Source organism: Pipistrellus hanaki (assembly GCF_964339955.1).
Source record: "Pipistrellus hanaki genome assembly, chromosome: 10".
NCBI lineage: Eukaryota > Metazoa > Chordata > Mammalia > Chiroptera > Vespertilionidae > Pipistrellus > Pipistrellus hanaki.
The window spans coordinates 42,451,819-42,474,593 of record NC_140512.1 but is presented as its reverse complement, the minus strand read 5'-3'; the positions used below and the strand labels follow the sequence as shown (position 1 = coordinate 42,474,593).

Here is a 22,775-nt window from a genome sequence, read left to right as displayed (position 1 = left end):
AACTCCCCGGAGCTGACCACATTCAGGATCCATTGACTACTGATCTCAAAGAGCAATCTAGCAAGGGAAATAATATTTTGAAAGTATAATTCAAATGGCTCATGCCTTAATCTCCAATGAAACAAATCAACCATTAATTAGACCTTCCTGATTCCTAATGTGTCCAAACATGGAAGAGTTCACAGGGACAGAATTGAGATGAGATGAGGAGGTGGGATGCGGCTGGTTGGAAACTCACCCCTGAGTGAGGGAGTTGTTGGGAGCAGAATGCTGACTGGCTCCTTGCACTGAGATCAGGGAAGTTCACTGCATGCCAGACACTCTCCTAAGCATTCTGCATGTATTCCTTAATTCCCTGATTACTAGATGCATTTTATGGACATGAAAACTGATGCCTAAAGAAATTAAGGAGTTTGCCGGAGGTTATTCATCTAAGTGGCTGAGTAAGGATTTGGGCTTAGACAATTTAGCTCTAACGCCTGTCCCCTTAACCTCCAGAGATAATGAAGAAGCTGCTTTTTCAGGCAGAGGACAGGGAACAGCCACTGAGCTGTGGGAGCAGTCCGTACGCAGAGACACATTGATGTCCTTCCAGGAAAGTCCCAGCTTGCAGTGGGATCTGGGCTCAGGGAGAGAATCATCTCGAGCTGGCACTCCCCTTTGAGACTGTGCATCCCTGACTCTGTGAATGCAGGTTTCTAGTGGAAAAAAACAATATTAAGTATGAGTCCCGATTTGTACACTTTCATTTGTATGTTCATTTCCCAATTTTGTACATATGCTACTAAATTAATGTGCATCATAAAATATGCACAAAAGGAAAAATTATCCTCTTATACCAAAAACTTAACCATAAATCCATTTCAAATAGTATACACCTGTACTAGCACTGGAAATGTGTGTTCCTGGCCAAACACATTTTTAAAAAATAATTTGGGTCTAGTTTTATTTTGAAGTTTATCCGAATTTCTTGGTCTAGAACCCAGTTTTCCTATAATTATTTACTAATTATTTATGAGCATTTATCCAAATATCGATGATTACTTGAAAAAAAGTGCAATGCAAGACCTTTGATGTATTACATGATCCAAAAAGTATATATTAAAACAAAAACAAAAAAGCCTTTTTTAAAAGCCTGCAGCAATACAAAAAATAAAAAGGTCACCCAAGAAGAAAAATTCTCTCTATAACAATTGTTTTAAAATCCAGAAACAAAGCCAAAATGTCAAACCATTCTTTTTAACATTTTTCACAGCAAAACAACAGCCATTGTACAGAAACTATTGGCATTAAAACTTTCTAATCTGCCAGTGACAAACCATGTCTCATTCAGGACAAACATTTATTTTTCTGTTCATGGAAATAACACACACACAAAATGAAAAATTAAACTAAAAGAAAGCATTTCAGCAATCCTGAAGGGCTTGAGCCCTCTGACAACTCATCGTACCGCATCAGCCCATCATTGTCGCACTGCAGAAGCAGCTAGCTGCCTTTTAAAACGAAAACTAATGGAAAGAGGAGGAGCTTAGCAAAGCAGCTTAAACATCTCACCTGAAAAGCTCATTTAAAACTAAGATTTTGTTTTTTCAATCTTTAGAACTTAATTTGCACAAGGTAAATATTAAATATTTTCTGTATATCATTATGATATTGTTATACACATATTACACATTTTATGTGCCAGAAGCCTTAAAGATCTTCCTGTGCAAATGTGATAATTATTTCACATTTAATATGTAGAGAGGAATAGGGATTAGCTTATGTTCGTTTTGGAAAACTTTAAAGACTACTGGAGGTTCCAGACATCTTGATTTTAATTAAAGTAAAATGATAAAGTCATTATGTAGTTCTAATGCTAATATCCTAATATAATATATATATTAGGATATTAGCATTTATGTACTATATATATATATACATATATATACATATATATATATATATATATATATACTAAAATTGTTAAGCAAAATAGTGCCTAATTTGTTGGCTTACAAGTGTTCTAGAGTCTATAGCTTGTTAATATTCTATTCCTACTTTAAGAACTTAGTTGCTCACTTTTTCTAAAAGCTGTGTCAAATAAGTTGATGTCAAGTTGGTTTTCACTAAAGCTACTGAGATATCTGCCTCTTCGGAAAATGTATTGATTTTTATTCCCTGTTTAATAAAAGCAAGTATATGTTTTTTAAAAATAACTAGGGTTCCTGCCAATCATGGTCTGGACCATTCCCCTCCATCCTGCACAGAGAGATTAGTTCTTCCAGCTCCATGGGTGTGGGCACCACCTGGGGTCTCCCTGAAGCCCTGGGAAGGCTAGAGGGTTCTTTCCTACTGGACCCTGAACCCATGTATCCTTTCCCTGCACAGATCTCAACCTGACAGCAACTGTGAAATGAGAACCCTGACTTCCACATTAAGGGGACAATGTCAAGGTGGCCGATAAGATTGAGGGTGGTTAGGTCGCAAACAGGTTGACCCAGGCAACCCAAGCCAGGCCTATAGCAACCAAGGCTGTTGTCTGCTACTCAGAGCTCCAACCTCTAGGGTGGCAGGTTACAGCCTTGTTCTAGTTTTATTTTGAAGCCTCGGGATAGGGAGGGCAGCTCAATGCAATTTGTTTTTGAGGTGACAGGTCTGGCAGTGGGAAGTTACCTAAGAATTAAAACATCTCTGAGAGTGTTTTATAAAAGTTTATAAGTCATTGGGTACCTAATGTAGATTATTAATTGCCTATATGCTTTAAAGTGACTCCTAATCTGGGTGCCTCATTGAGGTGCCTAGTGGTTAAGATAAATCAGTATCTGCTACAGCCCCTTTAAAATCTCCTGTGTGAAAATAACTGCACCCCTGCACTAGGGCTGTGAGGATTGGGGCAGCCATGTCCTCCCCGTGCGTAGCATACCGAACAGTTTCTTTGTTCTTGTGTGTGGAGTCTCTATATTAACGCGCAGTGGCCGTCCTTTCAGATATGTCCTTGTTAGGCACTGGAACTTACAGGAGAACATTGTAGTCCTGCAGTTGGTTAAAGCTCCATGGAGTGTTTACGTTCAAAGTGCTAGTTAGAAAACATGACCTGAATTCACTGTTTTTTTCGTGCTTCCCGGAAGCTCTGTGGAGAAAAAAAAACAAAAGAAAAGAAAACTATTTATTATAGTACGATAGCCAAGAGGCCATCCACTGCCCTGGCACTCAGAGCTTCTTAAAAATATTGATCTCTAAGCCCCGGCTAGAAATTGGTCCAATGGGGATGCTCAGAGAACACAGAGGCCATTGAGGAGGGAGTGGAGTGGGCAGCAAGGGGAAGAACAGAGGGAAATGCAGTGAGGAGGCAGCAGGGCCTGGGAATGGGGAGAAAAGGCCATGATCACTAGGGGTAGTAGGTCATGGTAAGAGAATGGCCTTTACTCAGAGAAAGACAGAGATCCATTCAAGGGAGTTTTGAGCAGAGGAGTGATGTACGTTATGGAGTGATCACTTTGGCTAAATTATCTCCTCTTTCCTAACTCAGAAAAGCAATTTTCTAAGCTACTATGCAAATGTCTGATAGTGAGAAATGGCCTGGATTTTAAATGCCACACTCTTCCATGTATCATCTCCCCGGATTCCTGAAAGAGATAGGTGGGAGGCATATTTTAAACAACTTTAAGGTTTTTGTTTTGTTTTTTTACTCTAAGAGCCTTGAACTAGAAATATGAATTTTCAAGTTCCTTTTTGCTTAGGTACATCCAAAGGCCATTACCAGAAATTCTCATTCAATGGTGTGGGATAGAATGTAGGCATCTTTATAGTTAAAAGGATGATTTTAACGCACACATAAAAACCTCACCTCCCCAGAGGTAGCGGAAACAGCTGACATTGGCAAATGCTTTTATTTTTCCCCTTTCTTTCGTTAGGGCTGTGCTGTCCAGTGTGGTAGCTGCTACCTATGTGTGGTTTTTGAGCACTTGCAATGGGACCAGTACAAACTGTGATGTGCTAGAAGCAGAAAACACTCAAGGGTTTTTAAAGATGTTGAGTGAAAAAAAAAATAGATGTAAAATGTCTCAGTAATTTCGATATCAAATGCATGTTGAAAGGATAATATTTTGGATATGCTAAATTAAATACATTATTTAAATGAATTCATGACCTTTTTCTTTCTTCACTTTTTTAATGTGGCTACAAGAGAATTTAAAATCATCAATGTGGCTCATGCTATATTCCTATTGGACAGTGCTGATGGAGAGCATTTCAAAGACTCCTGGGTAGCAGAAACCATAGCCCTCTTGCCTGCCAGAGCTTCAAAACATGCCTACTCGGCTCCCACCCTCCTGAGTCAGTTTTTAAAAAGGAGAAATGCTAAGTTGCATTTTTTAGATCTTTATTCTAGATAAAGGATGAGTATAAAACATTGGATGGCAGCACTAGATAATAGTTAATAGCAAGAACTTGCTTGCTGTGTGTCCTCAGGCAAGTTACTTGCCTTCTCTGAGTCTCTGATCCCTCATCTGTAGAGCCTAGATAATGACATGTATTCCAAGGAACTGCAAGGCTAAATGACATTGTTTCTAACTTTCTGTAAGTGGTAGACACCCTCAGAATTGGCCCTGAGCTCTAGAGAAAGTGGGGAAGCATCTGATTCAGATGATGAGACTTAGCAGAAGCAGTGATGCCCCTCTTCCCTACCATCAACAGAGGGACAGAAGTTCATCGCCTACCTCTCTGCTCCTGAGTTTTCTCTACATTATGCTTCCTTCATCTAATTGGAAGTAAACTCTCAGAATGTCAGATTTACATTCAAATACAAGTATGAAAGAATTAAAAAGCAAAATGTTATTTGGAAAGAGTATTTATTTTTATTGATTTTAGAAACAGAATGGAAGTGAGAGAGAGAGAGAGAAACATTGATCTGTTGTACTTATCTATGCATTCATTGTTGATTCTTGTATGTGCCCTGGCTGGGGATCGAACCTGCAACCTTTGCATCAGGATGATGCTCTAACAATCTGACCTACCCAGCCAGGGTGGAAAGAGTATTCTTAATGACCAGACTGTGACTGCCATGTGGCTTTCACGATATAGCATGACAAAAGAGAAAGGCATGAGAATGTCTGGCATGAGAAAGGAGGGATGGCCAAAGTCTGCAAACACCTCACACTCCAGTTACACGGTTTTATGTGTGATAGTTTGCTTTATCATGCTATTTAAGTTTTTCCACCTTTGGACCTCATACCCATTACCTAATAATGCTCATCAGTCTCAAAATGTAAAATTTTATGTTTACACTATTTCATCTCATTTCTCCCATTGCCAAATACAAGAACTTTCTTTAAAAAGAAAGAAAGAAAGAAAGAAAGAAAGAAAGAAAGAAAGAAAGAAAGAAAGAAACTTTAAGACTGAATTCATTAAACCAGTTTGTCTTCAAAGGTTTCCCTTTTTCATCGACATGAGAAGACTCACATAGTTGGTTTTCCTGATTCTCAGGAGACAATCCAGTTAAGCTGAAGCAGGATTTGTATGCAACCAGGCTTCCTACCCTTCTCAGGGGGTCAGTTCCAATTAGAATGAAGCCAGGGATGGGCAGGCTCTGTACATTTTAACGCACCATCTCGGGTCTCCATTCTTTCTAAACAAAAGTGCCATTTGAACAAGGCTATGTTTGCAGACATTTGTTTACACTCAGGACTATTGGAAAATGAGAAACTAGAAAGAAGTAACTTTTAAACCTTCCCCAAACTATGGAACAAAAGAAATGATAAGAGGCAGGGAAATATTCTAGTTTTAAAATGTGATATATGTGGCTGTTGAGCTCTATTTCTGGAACAGAATATTACAAGCAGAAAAGGCAAATGAATACATTGGAATAGGGACAATCTCACTTCCTGAGTCAGGATCCTCTACATTAAACAGAAGATCGAAGCCTTAAAATACCAGAAACCTGTGCCTTCGGGTTGTGTTTCTTTGAGTGATTGGCCTGGATGCTGAAATAATACATAGAGCCTTTCGGGCAATTCTGAACTTGCAGCAGCATTTTCTGTGTGGGGCACTTTTTCCCTGGGCTGTCCTCTCACCTGCTGGTGGGACTTGCTCTTGCAAGGACAGGTCAGTAAGAAAACTCGGGTCAGGTCACTAAGCAGCAAATGCTTTTCGGAAAACCATGTTGAGATATTCCAGATAGTGTGTGTGTGTGTGTGTGTGTGTGTGTGTGTGCGCGCGCATGCATTTTCATATATTTTTCTGAGGGAAAATATATGCATACACATTTACATACATATGTCCCAAAAATACACATACATATGTATTTTCTGCAAGACCATTTGGAGTTTAATTTTATATATGTGTACAGTATATATATCAAGAGAGCTACAGAAAGCTTTTTGCAAGTATTTTTAACTTATTCCATATAAGAATAACTGTGTTTTATACAATAATGAATACCTCTATTGTTTTTGCACAGATGTGGTAGGAAAAAAAAAGGGAAAGCTTCTAACAGAGAGGAAAATATTAGTAACATTTTCGTTGTCAATTTTATGACTGAAGCTGTTTTCTCAATTGAGAATATTGTCTCCCTCGAAGCAGAAGGAAAAGAGGGTCTGGCAAGGGGCCCACAATGTTCCTTACCTGAGCAAGTGACAGGCTTCCCCAGGCAGCTGTCAGGAGGGTTCTTTCTGCTGGTGGCACACGGAGTGGGTCATCCAAGACCATGTGTGCAATGTGATGGATTATCAAAATGTATTATTTTTCTTCTTTTCCTTTTTCCTCTTACCATTTGACTTCCTTTCTCCTTTTGCCGAAGGGCAAAGGGTAATAACTTTTCAATAACAACCTCATTTCTGGAACACAGATAATTCATAATCCTAAACTTATTTTTTTCCAAAATGTACTGATAGATAATTTCTTGATTTATTTGAGGTGAATCTTTGCTTTTCACCTCATATTATAACTTCTTTGGAGAAACAACCCTTGAAAAATTATAGCTAGTGATAGAAACATTGCCAACATGTCTTAGAGTGTCCATTAAGCTGTAAGTCACTTAATTCTTTTAGATATATTATTTTACATGTATCTTATCATACTTTCATTATTTGACTGCTATTTTACTTCACAATGATTTCTAAGTTGATGGGATAGCATTTCTCTCAAGAAGCCACTTTACAAGGAAAATTAAACTGAAAAATATCACCTAAGAAAGGTCAGTGTGGACCAGCTAGTTGAAGTATATACTGTTGCTATTTAAAAATTCAACTTCAGTTCAGCTCAATTCAAGATATATTTATTGCGTACCTGCTGGAGGCCAGGGGCTGGCTGAGGGCACAAAGTTCTTACTCTCAAAAGCTCACATTCTCGTGAGCTACTTGGTTCCATGATTTTCCTGTGGCACACAGGGGGACGGGTTTTCAGAACACCCATGTTCCTTCTCTCTCTTCCCTTCCCAGAATGAAAGAGTTAGTGGTAGGCCCCTGTATTAACCTATCTTCAAAAAAAGTTTTGCATGGAAATACATATACATGTACACATACATATACATATAGATATACATAGTCTCAAAATGGTTTTCCAAAATTATTTGTGTATATACAGATATTTATGTTTGTTTATATTTTTTTCAGAAATGGGAAAATAGTATTGTATCATTGTTGGTTTCTTCACTTCAACTTGCTCTCAAATGGTTCAGGAATTAGTCTCCATGTGTATATATATTACATGTGTATTTCTAATACACAGACACAGATAAATGAGGTAAAGTATTAAAAGTTGGGGGAATCTGGTTATGGAGGATATGGGAATTCTTTGTGCTAAACCTGCAAGTTTTCTGCGATTCAAAAACTTTATAGCCAGCGACAGGTCACCCCACATCTAAAGCAGTGATGCATAGTCCTGGCTGAACATGAGACTTAGCTGAGCAAAAGATAAAGTATACAGTAGGTAGGCCTTTCTGCAGACCAGTCCAATCAGAACTCCTACGAGTTTGCCTCAGACATATAATTCTCAAAGCACAGCCAAGATTGAGACGTTTTGATCTAATTTCTTAAACCCCACACTGGTTCATCCTCCTGTGTTTGTGTTCCTGCTATCTCCTGTGCTAGGAAAACCCTTACCCTCCAGTTCACCTTGCAAATACGTTCCCACTTGTCCACACCCAACTCAGAGCCAGCTGCCTAGTGAAGTAATCCAGACAATCCCACATCCCACCCACAGAAAGAGCTCATCTTTCTCTCCTCCTGTTGTTTCTCCCCCCACACTCTGTTATTCTATATCACATGCTGTATTCAAATTATGTGTTTACTCTGTCTCCCAGCCAGTAGTGAACTCCTTTAGGCAACAGGTCCTCATCATGTTTGCTTTCATCATCAGCATGGGCCGGGCATATAGGAGGTTCCACGGCGTGTTCACTAACTTGAAAGCAAACAGGATCACACTTGTTGGAGACAAGTTATAAGGAGGAGCTATGAGAACTTAGGAGGAGCCCTGTGTATGGCATGTGGCACTTAGGGAAGGAGATGGAATCCAAGCATGAGTAAGGAGGAGAGATGGATGGGAAGGAAGTACATATGATAAGCCAATAAGACAATCAGGCTGGACCACATGCAGAGTATGCAGAGGGAGGGCGGGGGGGAGAGGGAGATGTGGCTGAGAAGGGAGCAGGGCCAGACAGTGAGGGTAACACAGGTCATTCTGGAAGCTGAGTCTGCATCTAGCACAGTGCCTAACTACACTGAGCATCTCAATGTATTGTTTGTCAGGCAATAATGAGTGAATTAATTTTTTATTACTGCTGAATCTTTTGAGGGTGAGGTCATGAAATCTCATGAAAACTATTAACCCTTTCCCCAGAAAAAGGCATACACACATACTGTTGCTGGAAATTTCATAAGATCTATAGATTCTCTGAAATATATCCAGTGATACACACACACACACACACACACACACACACACACACATTATATCCCAACATTAAAAGGGATATAATTGAAGTTTAGGAGCAACACACATAAGGATGGTCACTCTGAAAGACTGTGAATAAGACCCATCAGAAGACACTTTTTATGAAGTCACTGCAGTTTTCCGAGTGGGACCTGGGTGTCTGAAGTTGAGGCACAACAGAGGAGATCCAGAGATGAGAACAGTCAAGAGACAGTTATGAGACAATGGAAACAAGGGAACCCAGGGTGACTCCTGCCTTTATTTTTAGAACTCACATTTTACTGTATTTAAGAAGTATTTATACAGTGACATTTACTGTGTGCCAGACTCTTTCCAAAAACTTAATAAATATGAACTCATTTAATTCTCATATCAACCCTGGATGATAGATATCATTATCACCATTTTATCGATGAGGAAACCCAAACAGGGGTATGTAACTTCCCCAAGATCACACAGCTTGTAAGTGGCACAGCTGGGATTCAGATGCATGGGATTCTGGCCACAGAGTCGGTGATCTTAAGTCTGTGATGCTTCTTTTTATAATTAACTTTTATTGGGTTTATTGGGTTGACATTGATTAATAAAATCATATAGATTTCAAGGGTACAATTCTATAATACATCATCTGTATATTGTATTGTGTATTCACCATGCCAAGTCAAGTCTCCTTCCATCACTATTTATCCCCAACACCCCACCCCACCCCCACCGCCCCATACCTTCTTCTACCTCCCTACACCTCCCTTTCTGTCTGGTACTCATCATACTGTTGTCTGTCTTTGAGGTCTTTTTGTCATTGTTTGTTTTGTTTGGTTGGTTTGGTTTAGGGTTTGATTTGTTTGTTTGTTTTTAACTTAATGACTCCTGTCTTCTTATCTTTGAGTGACTGCTGGATGGTGTGTCATTTGTCAAAAATAGAAAATCCAGGAGAGAAACAGATTTGCATAATGATAATTTGGTTTTGTATGTCTTGTGTTTGAGTTTCCCAGGGAAAGAGTAGATGGAGTTTCCCTGTAGGAATTGGCAGATGATGGGTGATAAGATGGGGTGCTGCCAGTTGTCTGGTGAGAGAGGGCTGGGCTCAATGCACCAACATTTTCAGGGGACAGAGGCAGAAGAGTCAGTGATGAGACAGACACACAACATAGAAAAAGGTCAAAGGAAACAGTTTCCAAAGGTCAAAGTGTCCTTCATTCAGTAAGGACAGAGATTGTTTTTCATTTTGGCAGATGAAAATTCATGGTGGTCTCAGTGAGAGCAACTCTATGAATGGAAGCCATATAAAGCATCTGAGAGAGTAAAAGTGCAGAGACCAGAGGGCTTCTGGAACTGTCCCTCTGAAAGAAAATGTAGCTGGTTCTCTGGACAACTTTCTGACCTTGACCAGTTCCTCCTCCTTGAAAAATCCACTTTCTTCTAATCATTCTGGTCCCTTCATCTCCACTTACCCATCTTTAAAGTGTTGATTTTCTCAGAAATTATTCCTAAGCTTCCCTTTCTTCTAAGAAACTTCCTTTAGGCAACCCCTGCAGGCTTGTGGTGTTAAGTACCATCTCTAGTAATGACTCTAAAGTGCATATTTCTAGCCCATCTCTCTTCTGTCTATCACGCATCTCTGCTTTTCTGACTCAAAGGCAATTCAAACTTTACCTGTTCAAAACTGAACTCATGATACCTGCCACATCCCCACCCCCACCAGGACCACCTCTGTGTTCCCTTTATCAGGGACATTGCCAACACTCATCCAGAAATACAGGAGACTTCCTTAACACCTGTCTTTCACTTTCCTGCTTCTTAATTATCTCGGGTTGTGTCCACTTTACCCTTTAAAAGTGTCTTGATTCTAGCTACTCATCCACAGGTTTGTAGGCAATGATGAATGGTCCAAACCATTGCCATGATTCCTCTGAATCATTGGAACAGTCTCTTTCATGGTCTACCTATATCCCCTCTCCTTTCCCTCCAATGCATTTGCCAAACTGAAGCCAGAATGATCTTTGAAAACGCAAATCAGATTACATCACCTGTGTATAAAACCCTTCAGAGTTACCCATTACTTTCTGTAGACCAAAATCCTCAAAACTTTACTCCCTAACTCAGATGAAGTTGGTTGCGGCAAAGTCCTCATCTCATTTGCTCTCCCTAAAGCACTCTAACCTGCTGACTGCCATACATGCCTAATGCTTATTAACACAGTTTCAGAAGCATGACCCTGGAATTGTGGATGCAAACTCTCTTCCTGTTAAAATTCAAGGCAAGTCTTTCAGTGCCGTTGGCTCTTAAACTCCAACCCAGGGGGTCCTTTCTACACAGTCAACTCATAGACCATAGTGCTTACTGGTGTGTTTAAAGTAATATACATTATATTTGTGTCTTGTGGGGAACATGAGATTTTTTTTTGGCATTTCTTCAAGATTTAGACACTTGAAGCTTATTACATAGAAACTGACTTGAAAGTCATCTGGCCTTTAGAGAGAATTGTAAGAATGTGGTTACAATGGCTATGCATTCACCTGGGGAAATAGAACAGGCACAGGTGAACATTCAACCATCCCAGGTACAATGTTGTTAGTCCAAAATGAATAGAGTAAATTGAAGAAAACATGAAACAAAAAAACAGAATAAAAAAATTAGGAGGAAAGTCAGCATGGAGTACTGTGGATAAAAGCAGATTTTGCCAATGTAAAGCCAGGAGAGAAACATTGCATTTCAGGACTGCAGAGCCTTGGGAGTACAGTGGGAAACACATTTAAACCAAGCTGGGCCTTGCAGATGGCCCTGGAAGGAGCTGGGCCTGATGCAGAATGGGGCTGCCTACAAGGAGGTGATACCCCGCATCACTAGGAACACAACTCCATAGAACTCACTTCACTTTTTTACTAGATGATAAATTGAAGAGCAGTTAATGAGTGTGATTATTCTGGGCAATGGAATTCAGCCATAAAAGAATGTAATGACCCTGTGCTTCCTCAGTGTCAATTACCCAGCTGTTACAGTTGTTATGGAAGCTGTGCAGAGCTTTCAGGATGTGGGGTAGCTGGAATGAGGTAGAGGAGAACTTTGGAAGGCAAGAAGGAGTAAGCAAATTCTACAGCATTTATGTACAGTAGAAAATACAAAGAAAGAAGTTTTATTACGGACTGAATGCTTATGTCTTCCCCCAAATTCATATGCTGATGCAACAAATCCCAATGTGATGGTATTTAGAGATGAGGTTTTGGAAGGTAATTAGGTTTATAGAAAGTCATGATGATGGGGCTTTCCTGATGAGATTAGTGCCCTGATTAGAAGAGACAGGAAAGAGTTCACGCGATCCACACCACACATCTCTCTCTCTCTCTCTCTCTCTCTCTCTCTTCTCTCTCTCTCTCTCTCTCTCTCTCTCTCTCTCTCTCTCTCTCTCTCTCTCTCTCTCACACACACACACACACACACACACACACACACACACCAAGAAGGCAGCTGTCTGCAAGGCAGGGAAAGAGACCTCACCAGGGATAAAATCAGTTGCCACCTTGATCTTGAACTTACAGACAACAGAACTGTGAGAATACATTTCTGTTGTATAAGCCACTCAGTTATGGTACTTAGTTATAGCAGCCCAAGCTAAGACAGCCACCATGAGGGGGGCTCAGTACATATGGTTTGTATGAATGACTGGGTCACAGACTGGGGGAGTAGAGGAAAAGCACATGTAGGAGGCATTTCACAGGCTTGGAGAACAATTGTGAACATCACTTCTCAGCTCCATATTTAGTGATATCATGTCAGCAGCTTGAAATAAGCCAAAGTATGAGTGTTCACACCATCCGAACAGGCAAACACAAAAAAAAATCAAGGTTTTTCTCACTGGAGAGCCAGCTGTTTAACATTAACCAGTGTACCATTGGATACATGAGATGAAATCTTTGTGGGAACAGAGGTCCATGGAGTTCTTGTATTCATAATAAACCCTAACCTTTTTGTTGTGGTTGCTATCTCTGTTTTAATTACTAATACACAATGGCACTCTTCAATTATCTTTTATTACCCATCCAGAGTGATTCAGCATTTGTAGACTCTCCTGGCAAAGTTAACCATCATTTAAAGTATTGTTTCTATGGGGAACTATTTCCAAATTGCAAGTTACTGACTTTAAAATAAACTTTTAGAAAATAGCACATTTGTGAGTTGGGAGCTTTCAATTCTGGGTCCTTGTGGGGAGGTTAGAGAACAAAAAGAATCATGTTGATTTAAAAAATACAAGTTGCAAGAGAAATCCTAAGTGAAAAGGCAAAAGGAATAGAATTATTGAACTTGGAGGAAAAAGAGATGAGGAGCAATTTAGTCACAGGGTTGAGTGCCAGCTGGGTGTTTGTTTTTTCTACCATAAACATAAGGGATTTGGGTCGACAAGGGGGAAATGTCTTTATGGTGCTATTCTGGGATGTAGTGCTTGTGGATTTTATTTTGAACATTTCCAAACTTATCTTCTCTGATCAGGAGTAGTTTACATAGGATCCGTTTTGAGGACCAAGAAATGTTAAGATGAGATTACTTGTCTTCAAGGTTCCTATCACCTTCATGTCCCCATTAAGATGGCATATGTATTTCAAATTTTTAAGAAACATTATATAATTCAATAATACTTTTTGTAACACATCTTGGAATATAGTCATCATACATCTTAGAATAACTAGAACCAAAATGTATCAGTTTCTATCAAAAAATGAATATCACAAAATTTAAGCTATCTAATATTAGTATAAATACCTCAAATCAACTACTCTAAATGAATACTTTTTGACCATTTAATGGGGGGAAAGATGTTATTTGGGGATTGATAAATCAGTGTTATTTTAGTTATTCATATGGAAGCGTTGGGGACACTATTTTCCTGAACGATATTGCAGTACCCTGATTTGGCATTTCCTGAAAATAATATGGAACAAAGAAATTATAGCTGTAACTCTGTCGCTTCAAACCTTAAATGTTTCACAGCACTCCCCGGTCCTGGTTTAATAGTTGCTTTATGATGCGGTTTCAGAATAACGCTCCTAAGCATGGAATAACCCATCTTCCAAAACTGTCATGAATCCATAAAGCTTGTTAACGATGACTATAAAATCCACTGACAGTATTCTCTGTGGCATATTTTTGGTTTATTTTCTAAAATCCTTAGCTTTCTGAATGTCCCTTCATGATCAGTCTTGCTCATCTCCAGTTTATCTGAGAAATGCATACTATTTCCCTGTGGTTGGCCCCCTCCTCTTCTTCACCTTTACTTAGTGACGGCCTCTGGCTCTTTGGGTCCTGGCTCCAATGTCTTTTCTCTCAGGTAGTCTTCCTAGGGCCCTGGAGGCCAGGCTAGTGTCCCGGTGTTGCAGGTTCCCCATTGTACACTCTGATCCTGTACTCACCACACTGCCTTCTAACAATGTCTGCTAGTTAAAACATCCCCTAGACCAGCAGTCACCAACTGGTGGTCCGCAGACCACTGGTGGTCCATGAGGTCCGAATGGTTGGCGACTGCTGCTGAGAGTTCCTTGAGAGCTCAGGATCTTCTAAGCGGCAAGATAGCAAGATAGGGCTCACATCACATAGCCTGCCAAGAAAACCACAGAACACTCACCCTATACTCAGAACACACGCCCCATGTGTTCAGGTTGTTGATGCATCTCCTCCACACTCACAGCTAGGAGCTTTCCCCAAGGGTGGTGATGCATTTCATGCATCTTTACAATCCAGTGAGTCATGCAGTGACTAGTTTGGGTTAAGTGTATGTTTAATCCTGTGTTTGCCAACAAGAACACCGGCATTTTTGAGCAAGACAATTCTTAATTGTACAAGACAGTCCCACAAATTAGAGGGCATCAACAGTCCTGCCCCTACCCACTAAATGCCAGTGGTACCCCCCATCATTTAAAAAACACCCTCCCATAAACACATACTAATACATACACATGCACACACAACCATGCGAATGCATACCCATGCACATACACATGTGAATACACGCACACCTGCACATGCACACACATTTGTAAATGTTCTTGGGATAGGGGCAGGGGGCTCAAGAGGAAAATAGTATTCCCCATAGTTGAGAGCCTGTAGCCTACTGAACTCTTTTTGCGACAACTCAGTGAAAAGCAGAACATGGTAGTCTCTGCAACAGTGCTAGGTGACTTACAGGAGGATTGCATGTGCGTGGTAGTGTCAGGTGGGGTACATAGTGACATCTGTACCCTCAATAAAACACAGTAACATGTCTTTGTAATATAACTAACTAAACTTTATTGAATGTTTATCACATATCCCACACACTGGGTTAAGTGTTATACTTTGTTAATTTTATTCTCACAACAACCTGTGTGGCCCCCTTTTTCATGGAAGGAAACTGAGGCTTAGAGGGTTTCAAGCCATGAACCAGGTTAGCACCTTGGGTTCGCATCAAGGCCAAGATTCATCCACAGGAGCCTGACTCCAGACCCTGAGTCACCATGCCGTGTTGGCTCTGCTAGACTATTTAACAAGAGGAAACTTCAAAATTCCCGGATGAAAGAACCCTTTGCAAGTGTGTCCCTCCTATTGATTATAATACAGATTGCGTTTCACAAAATATATTCTGTGTAGTATTAATTTAGTGGGGTGAGAATAATGGGTTCCGTGGGCAAAGAAGTTTGAGAAACCCTTTCAGAAGGGCATGAGTACAGGGCAATGAAACAGTAACTCTGAAAACCCAACAAACCTCAGAAGGGTGCCTCGGTGTTTCACAGTGAGTCCAGAGGTGATTTCAGAACATTCGGAAGCAAACAGTGGGAAAAACTACAGCAGGAGCTGATCTGCCAGGAAATGATTAAAAGCCGGTTAGCACTGATTAGGCTACAGGAAAAGACTGATAAAGGGTTAGTGGCCTTTCTTCTGGTTTCATCATAACAATAAGTACAATTTCTTATGTGCAAATTGAGTATCTTTTGTAATTTTCGCTATTATGATATCCCTTTCACAGATAAAGTACTAAGTCCTAGAGAAGTTGGTGAAGTAGCTTCCCCTAAGGCCGCTTAACTGTATTTAATGGCAGTTCCAAATTTGAACCCAGTTCCAATCGCATGTCTTGTGATTTGAAACACTCTCCACAAAGCTCCCAGGACTTATGGTTTGCTCAGGGTCTCTCTAAGTGAGTGAATGTCCAAAGTGAAACCACCTCAAAGACCATGCCTGCGAGTGCCTTGAATTAGTGATTCATGTTACATCACCGCCTTCATTTCAGTGTATCTCTTCAATCTAAATTAGTTATCGGGTCTGAGTACTAAACTTGAAGTTTCTTTCTGGTATGATTTACATTTCTTACTTTTATTAATATATTTTAAATGTTAAATTTACAGATCTCTACATTGTTGCATGATTCTTTCTTTTTTTTCTTTTTTCTTTTTTTGTGGATTTGGGTTGATGAAATGACATCCATCTGCCTAGAAGTGCATCCAGTCTGATCCCCTTCCTGTAGTCAGAGTGTGTCCTTGGTGAACTGCCTTAGCGGCCACTCCAGAACTGACCATTGACCAGAGTTTAAATTGTTGGTGATACCTGCATCCAACTTGTCATTTTTTTCAATTTCTTCTTTCCTTTTCTTTTCAACAGATGTTGGTGCATTTTTTGAAGAGGGGATGTGGCTACGGTATAACTTCCAGGCACCCGGGATCAACAGCAAAGAACTGGGCAGCAGATCGGAGAGTTCACCCGATCCACAGGGCCCACTGCCAGACCTGGCCCAGGAGCAGATTCGGTTCAGCTTCAGTACCTCCAAGGCGCCCTGCATTCTCCTCTACGTCAGTTCTCTCACCACTGACTTCTTGGCAGTCCTCGTCAAACCCACTGGTAAGGACAAAGATAGCTAGCCGTTGAACTAAGTAGGGATGAGCTTTAAAGCAGTAAAATTAATTTTATATAAATCAATGAGTTATCCTGATTATGATAATGATCAATAGGTTCCTACAGAACATACGGATATTTAGTAGAAATAGAGAATCAGAGGAATTTGCATTCCTAACCAGTCACAGGATTTTACATTCATAAAATATCCCTAACATAAAGGTCACTTAAAACAGGGGTATATTTACACTTGTAATATGAATCAAAGAGGGTCAGGCAGGTGGCTCAGACGGGTTTCCTGGTGGCAATGTGAGCATGGCCTTGTGGCCTGACTTAGAGAGAAGTATAAACCTTCCTAATGCGTATAAACTTGAGATCTAAGATACCTAAAGATTTAAGATCACTTTTTTTTTTTTTTTTTTTTTTTTACTAATGAGGTGTATCAAGGAGCAAATCTCTCTAACTCATTTCCCAGAGAGCTTGTGTAGCTGGCGCTGTGGAGATCCTCTCTCATCATCTTGCTCTTCAGTGGTTAGGCTCTGCAGCCTTCTTTGATGGTGACTGCAGGTTGTAACATCTGAAAGATCAAGGGCTTCTTCCAAGGGAACCGAGAATTATTACTAACATAATTCAGCTCGAGTTTTAAAAAATAGCAAATTCTTCAACTTGTTCTTTGGACAATACACTGTAAGTTTAAAAGATGGGTAGATAAATGCTAGGATTTTCCCTTTTAGAAATTATTCCTAAAGTGATTAGCCAAAAATTAGATAGAAATTTAGCATGAGGTGTCCATCATGGTGTTACTTATAGAAAGGACTGAGAAGTTTAACTTGAGTAAAATTTTGGTTTGTGAAAGAGGGAATCACAATTTTATGCAATGTTATATATCCATTAAGAATACAATTCATGAGGAATAATTAATGGCATGGAGAAAAATATTTTAGCGGTATCATGTAAAACCAAAAAAAGAGGCAAGATACAGTTTTGACTGTCTAATGTCAGTCTGACTTTGTGAAAAATATATGGATAGCCAGAAAAGCAACAATGTGAACATCAGGTGTCTGTTTGGATGTTGGTTTGCTGCTCCTTAGTAACACTCTTCTACACAAGTCAGTGCCCACACTGAGCAAAGATCACTATTCTAAATAGCAAAAATAATACATAAAATCAGAGAGGCTTGAAGATGGCGACCGAACATATGGACTTGTTCTGACCCCGGTCCCAAAACAGATAGAAGCAACATCTGAGTCGCTCAGGGAATGTTGATTAGCAGCTAAGGGGCAGCGGATCACTCTAGGAAGGTAAGGAAGTGTCCGCTGGACAATTTTTCCTGACCAAGCGGCCAGCACTCCCGACTTCTCCCGGAGCTCCGGGCTCGGCGCAAAGGTGGCGCCACCCTACCAGGAAGGGAGCAGCTTCTCTGAGGCCTGGAAAACCCACAGCCGAGGAGTCCATCGAGCACCTGTGGCGCCCCGATCGGAGCAAGTGCGTGGATTCAAGGAAGCTCTTCAACCACCCACAGAAAGGTCAGAGTTTGCGTGGCTAGGCTGAGAGTTCAGGCTGCGATAGCCCCATTGCTCCCGCGAGGCCCCGCCCCCAGAGCGGCCCTGAGCGCCGCGGCCCCGAGCGCCGCGAGGCCCCGCCCCCAGTGCGGCCCAGAGCGCCGCGGCCCCGGAGCACCGCGAGGCCCCGCCCCCAGTGCGGCCCTGAGCACCACGGCCCCACCTATTGATATATTGTAGCACCAAAGCGCCGCGAGGCCCCGCCCCCAGTGCGGCCCTGAGCGCCGCGGCCCCGGAGCGCCGCGAGGCCCTGCCCCCAGTGCGGTCCTGAGCGCTGCGCCCCGGAGCGCCGCGAGGCCCCGCCCCCAGTGCGGCCGCGGCCCCGCCTATATTGTAGCCCAGGAGAGCTGCGAGGGCCCGCCCCCAGAGAGAAAGAAGGCCAGAGCAACCAAAGTCTGGGAGGTCAAACCGGTAACACTGACACCTAAGGGCTGAACTACAAACTGCCTTTTTTTTTTTTTTTCTTTTTTCTTTTTCTTTTTCTTTTAATTAATCAAAAATAAATGGACACAAATAACTAAGATTTAGCCTACCTAAAATTAAGGACTACCTTACAAAACTGAGGTGCAGTGGAAAGCTGGGAACTGCAAGACTCTCTGATCCAAGAACCAGGCATACCAAATACAATAACAGAGGAAGTGATTGAACTCTACTGGACAATTTTATGCTAATTATACTATTCTTTATTTTATTTTCATTTTTTACATTTTTTATTTAATTTTCATTTTTTACATCTTTTACTTCAGAAACGATTTTTTTTTCTTTTTTCCTTACTTGATTTTACCTTTTCAATTATTACATTTTTCAATCTCTATCTTCACTATTACTACTGCTATTTTGCAATTTTTTTTTCTTTTTCTTTTCCTCCCCAGTACCATTTTACTTCGTCTTTATTTTACATTGGGAGTAACCTTCATTCTATTTTAATCTCTACTATAGCATCATTCAACCCTATCTCAATTCGACCTTTACCCCATCACTCTCTTACTAAACTTTAACCTTTTAGTCTCCAGTTTATCCTATCCCTTTCCGGCTTTAGTTTTTCCTCTATTCTTTCTGTATACCCCCTGCTAAAGCTCTCACTATACTCATAGACCTAAGTTCCAACCCCTGATACAAGTGTATAAATATCACTCTCTGCACTATATTAACTAGTTAAAAAAAAAAAAAAAAAAAAAAACACAAAAAAAAACGGTTCTACTTTCTATCCTTTTCTCATTGTTTGAGTGAAGGTTGATTATTGTGAATATTTGTGCTTTTCAGTGAAATTGTTATGCTTATTCCAGTGTTGTTATTGTTGCTTTATATTTTTTTTTAAATCCTCTGTTTTTGTTTGTTTCTTTGACTTCTGTATATCATAACCTTACTTAATAATAGTGGATATTGTATTGTAGTTTGTATTAATCTCCAAGTATTGTTACCGGCATTGGCTGGGCTCAGTGGTTGATCTATGGCAATTTTCTCCACATATATATAGTTTGTTTCCCATTTTTTTAGTTTGCTTCTTCTCTCTCTCTCTCTCTCTCTCTCTCTCTCTCTCTCTTTCTCTCTCTCTCTCTTACTCTCTCTTCTTTTTCTCCCTGTTTTCTAACTTCATTTTGTCATTACTTTATTTCTTCTTTGACTTTTTTTTTTTTAATTTTTCTTTATTTTATTTTTACCTTCCTTCCTTCCTTCTCTCCTATAGCCTAATTTGCCTATCGCTAGGTGTTACCTTTATTAGAGGTTATTAATATTGTAAATACATTCCTGTTAAGTGCCTCTCGTGTTGTACCTGGTAGTGTTGTATTTTGCACCTATAAATTAACGCAAGAGAAAGAACACCACATAACCAGACATCCTGAAAAGAGATACCATGGGAAGACAAAGAAACACCCCACAAATGAAAGAAAAGCAGGCATCACCAGAAAAGGAAGTAAACGAGCCAGAGGCAAGCAGCCTACCAGAGCAAGAGTTCAGAATAATGATTATTGGTTGGCTAAAAAGAATGGAAGAGAAATTTGACAATAACCAAGAAGAAATGAGGAAGAACCATCAGGAATTGAGGAAGAACCAAGAAGAAATGAAAAATGACATCGCTACCATGAAGAACTCAATAGAAAGCATCAAGAGTAGACTAGATGAAGCGGAAGACCGCATCAGTGAGCTAGAAGACAAGATGGAAAAAAATACCCAATTAGAGCAGCTTCTAGAAAAAAAGATTAAAAAGCAGGAGGAGAGCCTACAGGAGCTTTGGGACATTACAAAACAAAATAATATTCGAATAATAGGGGTTCCAGAAGGAAAGGAAACTGAGGTAGACGTGGAAAAAGTATTTCAAGAAATAATGACAGAAAACTTTCCTGAGATAGAAAAGAAAAAACCCACACAAATCCAAGATGCTCGCAGAGTCCCAAGCAAAATGAATCCCAGAAGACAGACGCCAAGGCACATTATAATTAAAGTGGCAAACAACAACGACAAAGTAAGAATCTTAAAAGCAGCCAGAGAGAGACAGAAAGTTACTTACAAAGGAACCCCCATCAGACTAGCAACTGATTTCTCAACAGAAACATATCAGGCCAGAAGGGAATGGGATGAAATATACAAAGTCATGCAAAGGAAGGGTTTGAATCCAAGAATACTGTACCCAGCAAGACTATCAATCAAAATTGAAGGGGAAATCAGGAGCTTCACAGACAAAAAAAGACTGAAGGAATTTATCTCCACCAAACCAGCAATGCAAGAAATGCTAAAGGGTCTACTGTAAAAATAAAGAAATAGGAATTGAAGAAGGAACATGGGTATAGAATAAAAATGCCATCAAATGAGTACCTATCAATAATAACCTTAAATGTAAATGGATTAAATGCTCCAATCAAAAGACATAGGGTGTCAGATTGGATAAGAAAACAAGACCCTTACATCTGTTGCCTACAAGAAACCCACCTCAGAAAAAAAGATGCACACAGACTGAGGGTGAAGGGATGGAAAAAAGTTTTCCAGGCAAATGGAAAGGAAAGAAAAGCTGGGGTAGCAATACTTATATCTGACAAATTAGATCTCAGAGTGAAGGACATAACAAGAGATAATGAAGGCCACTTCATAATACTAAAGGGTACAATCCAACAAGAAGAAATAACCCTGGTAAATATATATGCACCCAATACAGGAGCACCCAAATACATAAAAAAAAACTGCTGGAGGACATTAAGGGAGAGATTAATAACAATACAATCATAGTAGGAGATTTTAATACCCCACTGTCACCCTTCGACAAATCATCTAAACAAAAAATCAGCAAAGAAATATCAATCCTAAACGACTCACTAGACCAGATGGAATTAATTGACATCTTTAGAACATTCCACCCCAAAGCCACAGAATATACATTCTTCTCAAGTGCACATGGGACATTCTCAAAGATAGACCACATTTTGGGACATAGGCAAAGTCTCTTCAAATTCAAGAAGATAGAAATTATATCAAGCATCTTCTCAGACCATAGTGGCATAAAACTGGAAATTAATTACAATAAAAATAATCCAAAGAAATCAAATACATGGAGACTAAACAACATGCTATTAAACAAGGACTGGGTTACCAGAGAAATCAAGGAAGAAATTAAAAACATCCTGGCAACAAATGACAATGAAAACACAACAATCCAAAATCTATGGGACACAGCAAAAGCAGTTTTGAGAGGGAAGTTCATATCCTTACAAGCCTATTGCAAAAAACTAGAAAAAATGGTAACAGATGAACTAACTCTACAACTCAAAGAGTTAGAAAAAGAGCAACAAGAAAAGCCCAGTGTAAGCAGAAGGAAGGAAATAACAAAAATCAGAGCACAGATAAATGACATAGAGACCAAAGAAACAATACATAAGATCAACAAAACCAAGAGCTGGTTCTTCGAAAGGATAAACAAGATTGATGGACCTCTAGCCAGGCTAACCAAGAAACAAAGAGAGAGGACCCAAATAAACAAAATCAGAAATGAAAGAGGTGAAATAACAACAGACCCCACCGAAATACAACAGATTGTTACAAAATACTACGAACAACTCTATTCCAACAAACTAAACAACCTGGAGGAAATGGACATATTCCTAGAAAAATACAAACTGCCAAAACTCAATCAGGAAGAATCTAAAAATCTCAATAGACCAGTGACGTGGGAAGAAATTGAAACCGTCATCAAAAAGCTTCCAGCAAACAAAAGCCCAGGGCCAGATGGCTTCACAGGAGAGTTTTACCAAACATTCAAGGAAGAACTAAAACCTATCCTCCTCAGACTATTCCAAAAAATCCAAGAGGAAGGAACACTTCCGAACTCCTTCTATGAAGCCAACATCACCCTAATACCAAAACCAGATAAAGACAACTCAATGAAAGAGAATTACAGGCCAATATCCCTCATGAACATAGATGCCAAAATCCTCAACAAAATTCTAGCAAATCGACTCCAGA

At 40.0% G+C, this 22,775-nt stretch overlaps 1 protein-coding gene across 2 annotated transcripts in view; it reads left to right on the top strand.

Moving 5' to 3' along the window:
* CNTNAP2 (contactin associated protein 2) overlaps nt 1-22,775 on the top strand; it is a 1,655,791-nt gene that overhangs the window by 1,514,014 nt on the left and 119,002 nt on the right. For both annotated transcript variants that reach the window (XM_084896487.1, XM_084896488.1), the window contains one exon: nt 16,531-16,767. In XM_084896487.1, coding sequence (XP_084752613.1) covers nt 16,531-16,767 — 237 coding nt within the window. The remainder of the gene's footprint in view (nt 1-16,530; nt 16,768-22,775) is intronic.